The 20,152-nt window shown below is 35.7% G+C and overlaps 1 protein-coding gene across 3 annotated transcripts in view; it reads right to left on the bottom strand.

The window, feature by feature from the left end:
• LOC124367886 (transcription factor Sp9) overlaps positions 1-20,152 on the bottom strand; it is a 237,837-nt gene that overhangs the window by 16,584 nt on the left and 201,101 nt on the right. For all 3 annotated transcript variants that reach the window (XM_046825074.1, XM_046825075.1, XM_046825073.1), the window contains one exon: positions 15,435-15,509. In XM_046825074.1, the coding sequence (XP_046681030.1) occupies positions 15,435-15,509 (75 nt within the window). The remainder of the gene's footprint in view (positions 1-15,434; positions 15,510-20,152) is intronic.

Here is a 20,152-nt window from a genome sequence, read left to right as displayed (position 1 = left end):
TTAAAATGTATTTCAAGACACAATTCTGTATATAGGAACTTAACACAAGATGTTTAAAAAAATAGTAAAATATATTTAGTAAAAAGTTCGACAGTATCATAAGATCAATTTCACATCGAGAATGTATTGTTATTCAATAGTAATTATTCATCTTTTACAGTATTAATATAACCATTATTTATGAACCATAAAGGTATCCTTAAAATCGTAACGTTTTATGTCTGTTTCACTGCCTATCAGTCTGCTATCCGTGTAATAACTCTAGACAGCAAGGTCCTAAAAATTTGAAATTTAGAAATTTAACACTGGGTCCATTTTGGTGCAAAAGAACTCTGTTGGTGTAGGGATGAAAAGGTGAAAATAACATTTTTATACATCGTTTACATTAGTCTTATGGTTAACGATGATGTCAACGAGAAAGTCGCAGATAAATAACTGTGCAAACTATCCGAGTGCAGACTATATATTTTTACTATATGACACATTTGATTAAGTTACTATTTGGATTTATTTATTTATTTATCAACGGACAACCATTTTTTATAAAAATAATACAAATTAATTAATTCCAGACAGGCAGCATAATCGAACAAATTTACAATAAAACATGGTGTGTTAGTTTTAACTATGCAATAAGTATAAAAAAAAATAACAAATCATAAATAACACTAACCAAATCGAAAACTAATATAACTTGAGTATAATAACAATAACAACAACAACAAGATAAGGAAAAACAATGATAAACATTTAAGAATTAACAAGATAAATTTAGAGCAAATAACAAACAACAAGAAATAAAGTAGTAGATCTACTTGAAAAAGTCTATACAAAAGTCTATACGTTCGTGGATTGGATTCTTGGGTAAGACTTTTGTTACGCTCTTTCGGGTAATATTTAGTTGTGCTAGTTTATTAATTATAGTTTTTATAGATTCATAGTCATTATTTTAAATCGTTTTTGTGATATGTTTGGAAATTTTACTTTTCTCAATAAAAAAAAATATATATATATAGCTAAAATATATATGTAGCTCTATCATTAGAGTACAGAGACATGGCAATTCAGTTTCTGAAGATCTGGACTTCTTCCACCCCTCAAGCATTTCCAGCTTCCGCTACCGTCTCCAGAGCCTCTTCAATTGATAGGTAATATTTTCACTATTTACTTGTTATGATTGTAATTGGGTACATTTATTATTTTGTTGTTTAGTTTATTATGTCTAGGTTAAAGTGTTTCTGTTTTTAGGTATTGCATTGTGGAGTTTAATTTATTGTTATTTATTACTATTTATTATTGTTGTTGTTGTTCTTGTTATTGTTCTAGTAGTAGTAGTAGTAGTTGTTGTTGTTATGCGCATTATCTATTCAATATTGATTATTGTTGGTTGTTTAGTTACGTAAGTAAGTATATACATACATACATATATATATATATATATATATATATATATATATATTGTATTTATTTATTATCTATATATTACGGGCATATCCATCTATATATTATTATTTATATTTATATCTATATTTATCTATATATTATTATCTATTATTATTATTATTTGGTTATATATGCATTATGTATGGATACTGGAGCATTTATTATTTATTATCTGATATTGTTTTAGACATGTAAACAGTATTGTAATACCATATAGTATTGTTGTGCATCACGCTTTGTAAACACTGTAAAAATGGCAATGCCGTTAAATAAATAAATAAATATATATAAATTTATTTGAATTATTTCTAGTTGAGCAATAATTAGTACTTAGCTCCGACATGAACATGTTGCGCTGTGTTGATAACTAGTAATTAATATACATTTAAAATGTTATGTTGTAAACTAGTCGTTAACCGCCGGACATCATTGTCTAATCCCTCTTTTATAGACAAGGATGAGCTATGAATAGATAGAAAAGCAGCTCCTAAAGACATAGGAAACTCAGGGAAAGGAGTTGGTGTGCGGACGAGTAGGCTTGTACAAACTATATCACATATTCAACTATGTAACCCTTAGTATAATATATGAACTCTGCCCTTTCGCACTAAATTGAATGATTCCACGAATATTGCCATTGTTTGGTCTTGAAGTCTCTGTCTTCGTCTATTAAAAAATAAACAGAGTACAACAAAGTTGAACACCACTTCTGGAATAGACATGATAAAAAGTATACAAAACGTGTATGATTTAAAACCCTAGAGAAAATTTCAGAATGTATTAAAGAACTCCTTATCTATCAGATTATCTTTGCACCTGTATTTTTTTTTAATAAGGAAAACACGAAATTCAAATTTCTAGATGTTTGCTATGCATGTTAACATGTTTTCGCAATAAACAATTCGACTTTGAATTTGACGACAGTCATTTTTGAAACTGGTATCCGTCTACTTCATCAATTATGATTTTATTTGCCAATTTTCATTCATACGGTACTTAATCTACGTGTTGGAGGTTTACACCTGATGAGGAGAGTGGATACAGTTTTTCGAAACGTAGTGTTTCAAGTTTTGTAACATAATTGGTGACGAAAAAGTCAACCACCACTTTATAAAAAATTAAATAAATTAAAAAAAAGATTTTACTTTCACAGAACATTTCGAGTCTTGCAAACATGTGGAAGCCGGATAGCAGATACGATACTGGAATGTAAATCCGCAACATTTTCCAACCGGAGGCTGCCTTCTAGAAGCCTCGCAACAATAAATGGGCGGCGACTGTCTGACGATATATCGCCTCTCGGAGGAGCGAGTTCTTACCCTTTGTTTTCCCACAGTTCGCAGTGGGAGAGAGGGGGTTGTGGGGGGAGGGGGGGGGCACTGGGTGGTTTCCATTAGAAGCACCCAGCCACAAGCTCCGGCAAGTACAGGCGCGTTGACAAGGAAAGATTAATTCGTGTTTGTGCAGTGATTTACTCCCCGAGTAGCCAGCGCAGTCGCGGCGCGCGCTCGCCCAGGACGGCAACAATGACGATTTATAGGCTCCTAGAGTGACGCGCTCCTAGAGTGCTTGCCGTGCCTGCGGCCACGCCCGTCAGTAGCACTCGAGTGATCTGGTAGAGTGCCATTCACGTACACTCTTTCAGATGACCCCAGGTGACAATTATGGTCCCCAGAGTGATCTTTGTTCAACGTGACGTCATCCCATATATTTCTGCCAAGGATGAAATTTAATAATCAATGTAATGATTGAGCCTTATTCGTTAAAACATTCCACGAATACATGTCAGAGAAGATTGCGCAACGTTTCTGGTTGAACCTTTATAGAAACCATTAAAAACAATGTTAAACCACATGCACTTTTACGACTTAATTTTTAATCGTAAAATGTCGGAAGTCTTTTATTTGAAACTAAATGAGTATCTATACGCTTTTTAGTCTTTTCGATATTTTATTGGTAATTCAGAAAAAACCTCAAGCTTTAAAAAAATAAAAAACATACACATGTTAAAAAAATGATATCCTTAAAATAACACATAATTTTAAATGCATAACGCTACAATAAAAAAATACAAAAAATACATAAACTTTATCATTGTTCTTATAAGGGACACTTCATATATTACAACAACAGGCTCTTAGGATAACTCCCAAGAAGGCAGAAAAAGGTACTAACTTAATACGTGGATGAAAAATAATTGTTTAAACACTCACTTTTCGTGTAAACACATCATTTTCTTCAATGTAAAATTTCCCCCTGTATTGTAAATAATTGAGATTATAAACCAAATCTTCAACAAAGGAAAATTTTTCCAATTTTTCGAACTACGTTATGATATTTTCGATATGATGTGGAGAAACCTCAGTAGGTTCGTCTCATCTTTGTAAAACTCCACTGAAATCCCTCGAATTTGGATCTTTCCAACCTACAACTGTTCTGTAAGCAGTGATCCTACCACAGTTACCGAATAGAAACCCACAAAAGACTCGCGTGTTACGAAATCGCTCCGAAATTACCGCATAACAAACGGTCGCCAGTTAGCACAGGACGTAGACAAAGGTGCGGGACCGAACAAACAATCAGACAAACAAACAGACAACCGGTGAGGGGGCGTGGCCCGCTCCTCAGCCAAAAGGACCACTAATACAGTGCTAACCGTATTAATAATATGGCCGACCGCCATCTTAATTTATCGAAATGGGAATAGAATTTTTAATTGTTCCCAGACGCTGTCTGGAGCCGTTCTTCTCCGCCGTTCACTTTAATTAATCGAATTCTTATTTATCACACCGTTTCACACGACCTGCTCGATTGTGAGGCTGTTCACGTACACGATGCATGTCCCGAGTGAATTTTAATTTCAACTCGTTCTTTTTCCCCGACCCGACTTTGCTCACATCGATTACCGCTGGATGATGCACAATATGGCTGCGCTTAGGAAGAGATTGTACATTACAAATTCATTTCATTTTTCTTTTATCCAGTTAATCTTCATTGAGTAACCTCAATTCTTATCTTATCTTATCTTAGTCTTATCGCTAAAAAGATAACGGGCTTGCAATCTATCACTCGGACTTGGACTTTTTTCTATAGAAATACATCTATATAAATGAGTTAATAGTATTCATTGCACATTATAAATTGAGATTGTACATTACAGATTCATTTCATTTTTTCTTTTATCCAGTCAATGTTCATTGAGTAACCTCAATTCTTATCTTATCTTATCGCTAAAAAGATAACGGGTTTGCAATCTATCACTCGGACTTGGACTTTTTTCTATAGAAATACATCTATACAAATGAGTATTCATTGCACATTACAAATTGAGATTGTACATTACAGATTCATTTTGTTTTTCTTTTATCCAGTCAATGTTTCATTAAGTAACCTCAATTCTTATCTTATCTTACCGCTAAAAAGATAACGGGTTTTGCAATCTATCACTCGGACTTGGACTTTTTTCTATAGAAATACATCTATACAAATGAGTATTCATTGCACATTACAAATTGAGATTGTACATTACAAATTCATTTTGTTTTTCTTTTATCCAGTCAATGTTCATTGAGTAACCTCAATTCTTATCTTATCTTATCGCTAAAAAGATAACGGGCTTGCAATCTATCAGTCGGCTTGGATCTTTTTCTATAGAAATACATCTATACAAATGAGTATTCATTGCACATTACAAATTGAGATTGTACATTACAAATTCATTTTGTTTTTCTTTTTTATCCAGTCAATGTTCATTGAGTAACCTCAATTCTTATCTTATCTTATCGCTAAAAAGATAACGGGCTTGCAATCTATCAGTCGGCTTGGATCTTTTTTCTATAGAAATACATCTATACAAATGAGTATTCATTGCACATTACAAATTCATTTTGTTTTTCTTTTATCCAGTCAATGTTCATTGAGTAACCTCAATTTCTTATCTTATCTTATCGCTAAAAAGATAACGGGTTTGCAATCTATTACTCGGTCTTGGACTTTTTTCTATAGAAATACATCTATACAAATGAGTATTCATTGCACATTACAAATTGAGATTGTACATTACAGATTCATTTCATGTTTATTTTTATCCAGTCAATTTCCATTGGGTGCCCTCAATTCTTAAAAAGTTTATGACACTATTCTAGATTACTAACCACTACTAATAATCAGTTTTAGGGCGTTATCAGTAAAGTTATCAGAGTCCAAAGTCTTATCGCTAAAAAGATAACGGGCTTGCAATCTATCGCTCAGGCTTGGACTTTTTTCTATAGATATACATTTATACAAATGAATTTATAGTAATCGTAATCATTGTACATTACAAATTAAGATTGTACATTACAAATTCAATTAATTTTTCTTCTATCCAGTCAATTTACATTGGGTACCCTCAAATCTTACTTAAGGGTAGATAATTACTAACAACTACTAATAATCAGTTTTAGAGCGTTATCAGTAAAACTATCAGAGTCAAACGTCTTATCGCTAAAAAGATAACGGGCTTGCAATCTATCAACCGGGCTTGGATCTTTTCTATAGAGATACATCTATACAAATGAGTTTATAGTATTTAATAGCTCTCTCAGACATGCGATCAGAGCTTCTAGAATTTTATTCTGTAACTTTAAATGCATTGTCTCCGTTTTTCAAGGCTTGGATTACCATTTCAGTAGTTAAAGTATCACAAAACTTCTAGTGATATGAAGACGATGGAATTCGACCCTTTAATTCCCTTACTGCTTGAGCACAACTGTTAAAAACTGTCTTGGGATTCAAAATGTTATAAGACCAGTGTATCTTTTCATATTTCGATAAGCTAAAAGTAAAGGGAAAACAGATGAAGAATTGCTGGAAAAAGTGTACTTTGTATATTATTCTGTGTTTATTATTAACGATGTAGTTCTGTTCAAACATATCGATACATATTGGCAACAACTGTACAACATATATTTACACTCTATATACTGATAAAATGACCAATGTATAGTATGACTGCCATGAATTAAAACATTACCATACGTTGTCCAGTTTTAGTACATCGGAGGGGGGGGGAGAATCTTTTTTTGTGCAAAAACTTTGGATTATTTCTCTGTTTGATTTATGGATAATCCCATACCTGTTTTCTAATTTGTTAACTCTTTTATCCCAAAAACTATATTTTTCCAAGAATCAAAAGTTTCTTAAACACACATGCCAACGTTTTTTTATTGTGTTTCTCAAATTATTAGAGCCCATTGTCTAAAAATGTGTTAAATCGCATCCCTTGAAACATTATAATTTTCATTATTCTTTAGAGATCCTAACAAATCGCGGTAAATAGTATTTTATTATGGCATAAAGGGCTCCCACAATTTTATTTTATGTATTTTCACTATTCATGACTTATTAGAACAAAAAATTCCTATGGTGCAAACTAATAAAAGTTAATTTTGGGTAAAATGCAATTGGAACAATGTTGGAGACGGCTTGGATATTTGAACTTTTTAAGACTCGGAAAGTGGGTGTAAATGGTTAATACTCGTACCATCTGAGAAACTTTTCTTTAGTGTGTACTAGTTTTTATCCTCATGAAAATCGATATTTTCTGAAAATGGGGTTGAAAAAGATAGCAGTCATCTTAAAAAAGAGCATTTAAATAGTGATGAAATCATTGAAATGAATACCTCCCTGAATATTAAACCACATTTCATGAAAATGCTCACCCACGATATATGGAATATTAATTTAATATAAAAATCGCCCATTTTCCTACAATGATTGCGTAATCATTCAAGTCAAATTTGAAGACATCGTTAAGCTACTGGGAATACAGATCTGTGATGAGGTCATAAGAATCGCCGTAAATATTTTTAACGTGGTGGTTTCTAAATTCACCAGTGTACTCAAAATAACAGTCTGGTGATGCGAATGTATTTTAAGATCCATCCCGATGAAGTCGTCCCTTGTCCGACTGCCTAATAAACTTTTAAAACTACAGTTAGCAAAGTCATTCCGCTTTAATGTGTCATTATAGCCGATATAATCCGCTAGAAACTACGCCGAGCTCAAACGGACTCGCCAAAAACGAAAATAAACGTCAAGCTCCGTTTTTGACCCGGGGTTATCTATGGCCTTTGTAAAAAGTGGGAATCCGGAACGACCCTGTTAGTATTTTTATACGCCATTCGTCCAGTTAAGCGTCGGCACCCGCAGTTTGCATTCTTGTCGGAACATTAGGGCCTTTGACAAGGTGTGGGCCCCGGGGGGCATGAGGGGGTGGCTAGGGGGAGGAGGTGCTCGTGGGAGCAGATACTACATCCATCAGCCTATTGTCAGATGCACTATTGTAACAGTTTTTGTCACTGGCTACTCGAGATCCGCGGGAATTTCGGTGGTACCGCAAGGTTCTGTCTTCCCTCCTGATATTTATTTGCTGTTACACATTTTTTCACTACTTAGACTGATGTGGCAATTGATAGAAAATTGAAAAAGAGCACATACTAAAATTGTTTCTCCTTTTATTATTGTGGATTAAATATAACTATCAAATCTCGTTTCTAGGCAAGTTATCAGTTCTGGAAAAGTCATGTAGGCAATCTGTTGTAACGCAAAACAATGGCAAATAACCGTAATACTAGTTAACTTAAATTACATTTAAAACAAATAAACCAATACCTACTTAAAACTTTTATTTTTTTTGAGGTCTTTCGATAGCAAGGCGATGTTCGTCAGTCAGACAAGTCACAAAAGGTCTGACGAAGATCACAAAACACCTTTGTGATATGTCTGACGAGGATAGACTTGATATCGAAATGCCTCACAAAAATAAAAGTTTTAAGTATTGCTTTATGTGTTTTAAATGTAAATATGTTAACAGTAGCCAATACAAGCTCCATCTTCAATACATAAAAGTAGTCTTCATTCGCATCATGCATCATTTACAGCAAGCTTCAACCAAAACAAGATGACAGTAGACGGAATGATTTCCGTCCAAAATTTTAGTAACCTCCATATATTAGCATTAAGGGGTAATTTCTGTGGACATTTTATTTTGATAATATGTAACATTCTATCTGCAACAGTATAGTGTCTTATTTCCTGCATTGATTTATAAATCCATGACGACGTATAAACAAGACGAGAAATAACTAAGACTTGCAAGTAACTAGTCGCTCTCGGAACGGAAATATCGGTCTACAATTCAATCTGAAGGTATAAAACACAGATGGCGGTGATTAACCGCAGACAACAATCACATTTAAATACGCCCAGCTGTGATTTAAACAGCTGATGTCGCGATCTCGCCACGCCCACTTTGATGGGAGCCGTTAGTAACAGAGACGCGGATAAATCAACGGATCAACATCAAACAATCGGTAATAAATCCGGTGACACCGGTTTGTTTGACGGATGAAGCGCCATCCGTCGGAGTTGTGGGATGTTTTCGGTCTTTACTGCCGTTTTCGATGTTCTTCCTCGTAAATTGTGCTTGAACGACCAATTTAGCACGTGCTCTGCAAATCTGCAAATTTGATTGAACCAGTAAAACGCCCCTAATTGGTTGGCATATTAGGGGGTGTATTAGGTATACTAATCGGTTTGGATGATAGTTCTCGTTCACAACTTTTAATCAAATCTTTGTTCGTTATTTTAGGTAATTTTTAGCGTTACTTTTCAAGTAAATTGCGTACAAATGCATTTTACTGTTTGCTTAGTCTATATTTTTAAACGTTCTTTTACTAAATAAAGAAATCCACGCAACCCTTTAGTTTAGGTACTAATTGCATACGAAGCAGTTGTTCCTTACTTTTCACATCTACTGTGCAGAAACGCTTGAACGGCTTTGTTCATTGCTAGCTTACCCCAGCTCAGGTGAACCTTTTGGTAATTCAAACTCCAAATTTGGAATTCAACCTACAACACTTGCCTTTCATTTTTTTGAGTTTAATTTGAGGCCCATTGAATGTGGCGAGAAAACTTAAAACGGTGCAATATGTTTACTGGCGTAAACGAAAATTATTAAAGAGTGTTGGTGTGGTGGCTATCGTGGAGAGGGGTACCCCTTTTTGGAGAGTTAATTCACCCAAAAAAGTTTATCTGGTAAAGTTTTACGTGAAACACGTTTAGTCAGGTTTTAAATTAATATCTTGCAACAATCCATTTTTTTAGAATGATGGTGTTTTTTTTAGATAATTCGCTCCTTACCTTTTGCTGAAATAATTTAATAAACATTTTTTAAATATTTAATATGTGTAATTTGGAATACATGAAAAATCGTATGAATTTAGTTTTGTCCTGAAAAGTTGTGATGATTTTTGTACTGCCCAGACGTGTTAATAAATTGTTAATATTAGGTTCGTGTTTTTAATAGGATAAAAGTACTGTATAGTGCAGCATTTTACAGAAAAGTTTTTAAAATTCAGGTGATTGTCAAACTCCATTTGACTCCAATGTGTCAAATAAATAGTCGAAAGGTGCGCAAAGAAAACCGATCGGAATTTGACAACATATTGTAGAATATTACGAGATAATTTTGTTCACGAAAAAATGCAAAAAGCCAAGCAATATTTCTCTGGTAAGTACTATACTGGCGTAATAGTAAGTACAAGTTCATGTTATGTTGTTACAAGTTCCACAAATACATGAGGAGTTATAGGCTGAAAATGCATGTCTTTGTTAGAGAGTCTCTGGAATGATATTTTGATATTGCTCCCAAAAGGTCTCTGAAATTATATTTTAATATTGCTCCCAAAACGTCTCTGGAATGATATTTTGATATTTCTCCCAAAAATGTCTCTGGAATGATATTTTGATATTGCTCCCAAAACTGCTCTGGAATGATATTTTGATATTGCTCCGAAAAATGTCTCTGGAATGATATTTTGATATTGCTCCCAAAAACGGCTCTGGAATGATATTTTGATATTGCTCCGAAAAAATTCTCTGGAATGATATTTTGATATTGCTCCCAAAAACGGCTCTGGAATGATATTTTGATATTGCTCCGAAAAAGTCTCTGGAGTGATATTTTGATATTTCTCCAAAAAAATTCTCTGGAATGATATTTTGATATTGCTCCCCAAAAAGTCTCTGGAATGATATTTTGATATTGCTCCCAAAAAAGGCTCATATTTTCTCACACTACTGCAATGCCTTGGTTATTACTGAGTATAGGTTACCGCGGGTCACTTGGCCTACAACTCGTGTCGCAATTTTCTACGAAACAAACTATCACGTATTGTGGACTCAAGATTGCAATACCGCAATGGGTGTGTGTTTCCCGACCTCCTGAGGCGGCCTTCACTGCAGAAGCGGGCGCGGCGCGGCGGCGCAGCTACCGGGGGCTTGCTTGATCCTGAGCTGGTTTGGAAAGTCAAAAAATAATTACCCGGCTGGGTTTCTCGCGCCCCGGGCCCCTCCTTGGGTAACCGTCAGCTTGGAGTGGAATCGAGCCTTACGTCTGTCCGACCGGAGATTTTCTCGCAGTCAGTTCTGTTCACAATATGACCTTGTTGGAAAATCACAGCATTTACGTCATATATCAAAATGGTATTAGTTTTATCCTCTATTAATTCATACTACAATGCTAATGAAACAAAATACATCCAATGCTTTAAATGAGAAGCATTAAATAACAGTGTTCAAAAACATCAAAATCTACCACGTTAACTGAATTGTTAGCTCAAGAACATATTGAACAGAAAATATTCAAAAATTGCACATAAAATATTAAATCATTTTATTAAACGGATACGTGATAGGGAACAGAAAAATAAAACTAATTATTTTAGTGCGTTGAAATTAATTTTAGATCTTAAGTATCTATAAAACTAAAAGAAATAAAAATATCCGGCCCCTGAAAATATTTTTGGTGTTTCAAACGTCTAATGGAATTTTAGGTTTTTCACTTGATAAATACTTTATAGAACTCTTTAATTAAAAGTGTTCAAAAAGATCCAAATCTACCACATCAACTGATTACTGAACTGAACTGAATCTGTTAGCTCATGAATATATTGAACTTAAACTGAAAAAATTCAACAAATTGCACAAAACTTATTTAATCATTTATTGAATGGTTAGGTGGTATGGAACAAATAATAAAACTAATTATTTTAGTGCGTCGAATTAAATTTTTGATGTAAATATTGATAAAACTCAAAAGAAATAAAATATTTGCCTCTTGAAAATATTCTTGCTGTTTTACACGTAATACGTATGATGGAATTTTAGAAGGTTTTCCACTTGAAAAGTCTTTTATAACACCCTTTAAACATATTGAATTGCCCAAAGGTAGCTTCCTGATATAGAAATATACTTGGGGGGCGGGGGAGAATTTTCATTTTTTCCTTTTATAATTTAAAACATATCAGGGCAGGTGAATTTTTAGATCACCCTGTATATCCTGATTCAGCGATAACAAGCATTACAAACTAAGCACATCCGTCTTTAGACATTCGTATGATGCCTGATAACATTATCATACAATGCATGAGGACCCGGATAACCTGGGGGCTGGACGTCCAGTCGCTTGCCAAGGTGGGTATACAAGCTTTCAACACCAAGCCATGTGGGCGCAAAAAACAAATTAATTTATTATTAGCATTCCGTAGTGGAGGTGGCCAGTGTGTCCTAGATTTTATCGCTCCAAACTCGATCTGATTAAGTCTGGAGCGCTTTCTCTTTCTCCTACATCCTCGACCAAGGAGATCTCGGATGAAGTTTTGGAATTGTTGCGGAAGTGAATTCCTGTGTAAACCCATTTTCGTGTCAGTTAGTTTTCGTGGATTGCATTATTGGGATAAATTAAATGGTAGGAGACCTTCCTAATGCTGTGTTTGTTATCTGATATCAACCATTTGAGCTATTTTGTAGAATTTTCAAGAAGAAATCTTTTAACCTTTCTATTCTGATGGATGAATCGTCTTGGATGTTGAAGGTGTTGGTTTTGATTTCTTCTAGTCGAGTTTTCTGTTTAGAAAAATCACTTGCTGTTTTTATTACAGCCCAAATGTTGGGGGGGGGGAATTGAGAAAACTACAGTTGAAATGAAGGTACGAAACTCAGCAATATTACTGCAGTTTAGTAATTAACTAGCTCTAGGCTAGCGAGTTCGTCTCGTTAAAAGAAGACCGCGGTAATGTAGGCTTATAGGTTATGTTACTTCAGAATTAGTTCTGCTCAACGCCGCTAGAGTTCACTAGTCTCGCCTTCTTTACATGCAAAGAGTACAATCTAAGTTAAATCTTGCTCTGAAGATTATTTTAATTCCGTTATAATCTAATACAATCTATAGTAGTCATCGAGAATAAATCACTGCCACAAATTAACCCATGTATCACACAATCGATCTAGTCCAACTCCAAAGGCTTCCAGGAGTAAATTATTGGTAATTCGGATTAATCGATGGTCAATAAGAGCAAGTCGGGTGATTTATCGACGATATAATCGATGTATCGAAGTGACTCCAGTATATCAGCCGATCACTCGTTTGACCAGTTATGTTTCTTGTATGTTAATAAAGCTGACCGCTCCGTCTACGTACCTGTTACGGTAATTAGTGTCGCTCTTATTTATGTGATTTCTAACTCTAATGATCCGACACTATCGCTGGCTAAATGCAGCTGATTTATGTTTTCCCCAGTCATGTTCTTTCCCAGAGAAACATGATTTGTTGTGGAACAGTGCAGGGATCAGAGTGTTTATACACTCTCTACTCAAGGTACTGTTTCGATGAAGTAAAATTGTTCATTCGTGAAAATCATTAAGTGATTTCAGTTCCAGAGAAGGCATCATAATGAGATAAGTTATACGTTACTGATACTAATTCCATTCTACGTATTAATATACTGTAAATAATTTCCATACTATCAGACCGATTAAAATATTTAAATTATTAATAACTACACGATACAAAAAAGCTAAAAGTGACAGGTTACAATTCAAATGGGTTTCGAACCACGTATATTGCGTAACGAGAAACAGGCAGTAAAGTTCGAAGCTATAAAGTAATTAAATTAAACAATGGAATTTAAGGAAGCAATAAAGAATATTTATCAGAGAAAAGAAACGTGCCCTATCATATTACAGCCTAAAAAACTTACAAATTGTTGTAATATTGTACGTTTCAATGATCGATAGTGAAATACAGAAGCTGTAATGAGCAATAATAAGGCAGTTCGAGCAAGGCCTGGATGAATGGTTTTGGAGCATTTTATTGACATAGTATTTAAAGGATTTATACAAATGAAACTTTTACATTGCATTTCTTGGGGCAAAACGCAATTTATAAAAATATATTGATTATTTGATGACTCAATTGATGAATAAGACAGCGATTTTAATAATATCTTACTTACATTTGAAGTAGGAAAATAACAGGCTCAGTATGAATAAGTAATCTGTCCCGACACAGCCTTCTTACTATTTCGTTATATTTTTTAACGACACTTATTGGTAGATAGTATACAAAAAAGTGAGGAAAATATAGTAGCTCTAAAGTATAGAAAGAAAAACTGAAGTGGAGTAGAACTATGAGAGAGACAGTAACGTAGCCAGGGTATAATTTGTGGGGAGGGGGTCCAGACAACTGATATTTCCACGTAATGGACAGAGAGTAAAGCTCCTTGAAAATTTGGGGGGATACGGACCCTTTGGACCCCCTCGCTGGCTACGTTCTTGGAGAGAAACGATGTGGGATTTGGTAAACAATGAAAAGGTTATACCGTTATCGATATTTTAAGCAATAAAGCGTTCACAACCAAAAGAATAATTTCATTTTTATATATGGCATTGTTAGAAATCCAAAAATAACACATACACAAATGCGTAACCATCTACCACTGCATTATTTACATTTAGGTAGTTTATTCGTTATGTTTTTGGGCTATTTTAAGTCTTGATTTTGTTTACAGAAGCGGATATAAGTAAATAAGACTATTCGTATACAATAATTACATATTCTTACTTACATCAGTGACATATCAGCATTTAATTTAAGGCCTAACTGAATATATTTTACTGCACCAAATCGTTGGAGTGCTTCCATTAAATGGCTGGGGATAATCAAAGCGGACTAATAAAGTGAAGTGGAACCTAATATTATAATAAACACGGGGAGCAGGGGAGAACAATATAAGTCAGAGATAAAGCGGGAAATTAATGTCGGTAAAGTTGGTATTGCCGTGTGGCACGGAACTGTGTAAGCGGGATAACATCGCTGCCCGAGCCTAAGTGGGCAGGGGCGACAGCGAAAAATGACTTCTCGGTTACCCTTACTTGTTATTGTTCATTTATCCACATGCCAATGTAATCTCGTTGCCCCCGGTGGTCACCACTTTGCCATATAGTACACTGTGATTATGGTAAATGGAAATATTTCTTATATATGGGGGGGGGGGGTTAGGATCCCCACCCCCATGAACCTCGTTGGAAGGAAAATCCCTGGAGAACAATTTAAAACTACGTTATTATCATGTCAATGGTTTACTTTTAAAACATCACCCTATAAAAAATGTATGGTAAATTTCTTTCAAATTTACAAAAATGACATGATACGTAAAGTCACACAATAAAACACATAGGCAGATGGATTTAGATAACTGTCTAATTTAGAATTTAGATAAATCTAATTTAGAACGTCAATTTAATAAGGAGTTTATTCACTCATACCCATCAAAACACTTATAAAGTTCACTGATTAATATATATTTGAAAGGATAACAGGATTTCTGACCTTTGCCATCGTTATATGTTACAAAAGGTATACAACTGTGGTAAGGTAAGTAATGTTAGGTTAAGGCGTATAACATACGTGAGGCTTTTCTTTTTTCTGTTCTTTATTTTTGTATATATTAATAGCCCCCCCTCACAACCGACCACCTGATGAAGAGGTTGGACTCCAATCCTCGAAACGTTGTGTTATACCTTTTGTAACAAATCTCCGAAATCCTGTTATCATATCAAACCTTCCATCGTCAATAACAAACTTGCTATTTGAGTTCATAACTTACCATGATTTCTTGCTCACTGGGCCAGGAGTCATTACAGCCGCCTTTGCCTCCTAACGCAGATTGTAGATCAGGCACCTATAAACAAATAACAGTATTACTCCACTGACTCCTAATAAGGCAGTATCATTCAATGTCAGTGCCCTATATTCAACGAAAGTTGAGTTTAGGTGTGGCGGCAGCGATGATTAGTTTTTGTAAATGTGTGGGCTTCGTGCAAAAAAGGGTTTGTTCGGCAATACTGTGCAAAATTTGTAGACTAGACCATAGTTGTGGTAAAATACGGAGGAAGAATTTAGTTTGTATAATTGTGTGGGCTACATTGAAAAATACGATCTGTTCGACTTGGCAACGTGACTCCAAGTCTGTACACTCAACAAGAGTTGAGGTTAGGTGTAGAGTGAGCGTTTAGTTTGAGTAATTGCGTGGGTTGCATATACGATCTGTTAGACTTGGCAACGTGGCTCCGTCTGTACACTCAACAAGCGTTTAGTTTGCACATGAGACCACGTCTGAGTTAGGTGTAGAGTGAGCGTTTAGTTTGAGTAATTGTGGGTTGTATACAAAAATACGATCTGTTCGACTTGGCAACGTGGCTCCACGTCTGTACACTCAACAAGAGTTGAGGTTATGTGTAGAGTGAACGTTTAGTTTGAGAAATTGTGGATTGCATACAAAAATACGATCTGTTCGACTTGGCAACGTGGCTCCACGTCTGTACACTCAACAAGAGTTGAGGTTAGGTGTAGAGTGAGCGTTTAGTTTGAGTAATTGCGTGGGTTGCATACAAAAATACGATCTGTTGGAATTGGCAACGTGGCTCCACGTCTGTACACTCAACAAGAGTTGAGGTTAGGTGTAGAGAGAACGTTTAGTTTGGGTAATGTGTGGATTGCATACAAAAATACGATCTGTTCGACTTGGCAACGTGGCTCCACGTCCTGTACACTCAACAAGAGTTGAGGTTAGGTGTAGAGTGAACGTTTAGTTTGAGTAACTGTGTAGGTTGCATACAAAAATACGATCTGTTCGACTTGGCAACGTGGCTCCACGTCTGTACACTCAACAAGAGTTGAGGTTAGGTGTAGAGTGAACGTTTAGTTTGAGTAATTGAGGGCTACATGCAAACAGCGCACGGCCTGTCGGTGAAGGCGGAAACCTCAAATTGCGTGGTTTGACGCGTGTGGCGAGCGACTGTTCCCTTCACAACATGCACTCTCCGAATCACAGAACTGGTCGTAATTAAGCCATAATTATATCGAGTACCTGACAGCAGGAGTTTTGCAGCGCCAATTCCTTCCAGTTTGCCTTCGCATGTTTATAATAACTGTTTTTTCTTTGATATGGCGTGATTATGCAATCATTCCTTAATGTTTCAGTTAAAAAATAACAGAAGTCAGTATAAATTTCTCAGAAACAGCATTGAAGTAACTGGCTCACTAACATTCTGAGCTGCTAAATGTTCCGTTCACGTATAGGAGAAAGTGGATGGTGCTGGATGCTTTAAATCGTCTGTGAAAGATCTGAAGACGGAATCAAACCGTAAACCAAGGTGAACTAGAATCAATGAGGGTTGCCTTTGGCGTTACTCCAAGAAATCACCATCTCGTTTGTTTGCCTTGCGATTGTAAAATATAAAGTTCGTTCACGGTTGTAATTTTCAACCTCCATTTAATATAGTTAGACGAATCTTGAGGTACGAGTTGATGTTCTGGGGTCCATCCAGGGTGGTAAATTTCAATACTGTTTGTCCTCCAGTAGTGGGTCTGCGAATCATCTCAGGACGTAGGAGGTTCGAGTCTCGTAAACCTCTTTTCGGTAAGTTGAAAATCCTTATTCTGGCGGGTCTTGCGGGGCTCGTAGCTATGCTCTTTTTTTCGGATACTACCATCAGTATCCGACCAGATCACGAGAGCATGTGGCTATTTCTGTATTAAAGATTTGTTAGGTTATATTTAGTTCTAAGTATTTGACGTGTGCTGTAAAAATATGTAGTTTGCATTTACGAATACAGATCTTGAATATAATGAACAAATTAGAGCAAAAATAATTAGGTGAATTTAAGCTACTAGCAATTTGCAAAAGAGAAAGGCCAAACACACCTACAACGAACAGTGGGATAGGAATGGGAACAATTCACCGAATGGAAACACCAGTGGCTGCGGGCGCTAGGGATTTCAAATCGTTAACAACTTTTCAAAGTCTTTTACACGTTGTTTATTTCTTTTGTGGTCTTAATTCTGCCGCCAAGCTCTGTCCGGCAGTGGCAGGAACCCGGGGGCTACGCAGGCGCAGCGCGTGAGTAGCGTTCTACAGTAGCTGCGCAGTAATGAGTTTGAAGCAGACCCATTCATCAACTCTCTAATAAGGCTCTAAATCTCCCGACTTGAACTTCATAAATAGTCTTTAAACCAAACCGTTGCGCTGCAGTTTTATACACAGAGCAAGAAGAAAACCATGAATGTGTTGGGGTGAAGTCGAAAACGTCGCAGAATTCCAAGAACATTTTGATGGTTTCACCCAACCAAATTAGCCTTTGCACCCGATTTGAGGAAATGTTAGATTTAAAAGTACTTCTGCTTTTCTTTGACTCATCGAGCTAAAGTGTTATCCAAAACGTTATGGAATTCCAAAAATACAGTCTTGCAAATTAAATGTATTGGGATGAAGTCGAAAACGTCGCAGAATTCGAAGAATATTTCGAGGACTTTACTCAACCGAAGTAGCCTTTGCAGTCAATTAGGGAGATTTTAGATTGAAAAGTACTTCTGCTTTATTTCACTCATTGTACTAAAGTGTTATCCAAAACGTTATGGAATTCCAAAAATATAGTCTTGCAAATTAAATGTATTGGGATGAAGTCGAAAACGTCGCAGAATTCGAAGAATATTTCGAGGACTTTACTCAACCGAAGTAGCCTTTGCAGTCAATTAGGGAGATTTTAGATTGAAAAGTACTTCTGCTTTATTTCACTCATTGTACTAAAGTGTTATCCAAAACGTTATGGAATTACAAAAATACAGTCTTGCACATTAAACGTGTTGGGGTGAAGTCGAGAACGTCGCAGAATTCCAAGAATATTTTGAGGATTTCACCTAATCGAAGTAGCCTTTGCAGTCAATTAGGGAAAATTTTAGATTCTATAAAAAGGTTCGTCTGCTTTTATTTCACTCATTGAGTTGAAGAGTTATCCAAAACGTTATGGAATTCCAAAAGTACAGTGCTGCAAATTCAAATGAATCAAAGTTTTATGTTCTTTTGTTGGGGTTTTTGGCACTCACACATTTGATTAAGCTTATTTCGTCAGGAAAACGCGAACAGTTTTAGAAACTCAGACAGTTTTTCGTGATTTGCTACACTTAAATATTGAAGACTCATGGAGAAAAGAGCATCTATGGATTGATATACAATAATAGTCTGGAAGGAAGTTAAGTTCACCCAATCATCACTGATTGGTCTTGGACGAAAGGAGCAGGTGACACGGAGGTACTTAAGAAGACAAATTCAAGAAGCGGGACGGCAGTGACTGGCCAACTGAAGCCCTTGCCAGACGCGGGGCCACTCTTCACTGCTTGATTTATCCTCCGCCACATTCCGGCGATGAATGTTCCTAGACATGTATTCATCTTTATATTTAAACAACCGCTACTGCCACCACTAGCGCCGATTTCTTGGCTGCCTTGGACTTAATGAGCTGGGGACTCTCAATTAGCCCGGGGCTTTGATGTGCTGTCTCCAGATGTCGCTAACTAGCCCTCCCCCTCACACCGCCTCATAGTCCTCTGTTTGTTCGCGCCTGATACCTCTCCGTGTTCTACAGAGTGCTTCAAATCGCCTCATTGAGTCGGCACTCTCGCAGACGGTCTCTGCGGTAAATCACGGGTGGGTGTGGGAGAGGAGGCGGTAACCCTGGTCTTTTCAAAGGCTTGATGACAGTCCCAGTTATGATGAATGAGAGCATTGGACCTGTCACTTCAAAAAGGTTAAGAGAACGGTTTGTTACCATCAGTTTCATCATGAATGTAATTTAATTTTTCACAAGATGATTTTGTTCTCATAAAAAATTACACTTTACTTCCATAACAGTCAAGTGGACTACTTTTATTTCTATACTGGTTCAAAATATAACAGAAATAACCTTCACTACAACGTAAAGATAACCGAGAGGTGATAGGTTCGTTTTTCGGAGAAGCCAAAAAAGTTTTCGAATGGGTTTAGCTGATTAAAATACTACATGCGCAGAGATAACCTCCTTAAAAAGAAAACTAATTGTATTCTAAAAACTTTTTAATGGCCTTTGTAACAAATAGATCTTTACATTCTAACAGCTTCTTCTTATTGGGATCAAATGCTTAATTTATGAAAAAAACACTCCAATAATTAAGAAATTTTATTTTTGTGACGCCTTTTGTGTTCATCATATCCACATAACTGAAATAAAATTTCTTAATTATTGGAGTGTTTTGTTCATAAATTAAGCAGGAAATAGATCAAAAAGCAATCGATTGTAAATAGTTTAGTAAATCGTCATGTAGTTATTGAGGAATAATTATGTTAACAATAATATATTATTATTTGCACTATTTAAATCGTTTTCTCCAAATGATTTAGCAGTAATACGCGGTTATTTTTTAGGTTATTTTGTTTCCTATGTGATAAAGATCTAAATAAACAAAATAAGAGGAGATTTGGTAAAATACGATTCATTAACTAACTTTTCA

Source organism: Homalodisca vitripennis, chromosome 8, assembly GCF_021130785.1.
Source record: "Homalodisca vitripennis isolate AUS2020 chromosome 8, UT_GWSS_2.1, whole genome shotgun sequence".
Taxonomy (NCBI): domain Eukaryota; kingdom Metazoa; phylum Arthropoda; class Insecta; order Hemiptera; family Cicadellidae; genus Homalodisca; species Homalodisca vitripennis.
This window is presented reverse-complemented; position numbering and strand designations above follow the sequence as displayed.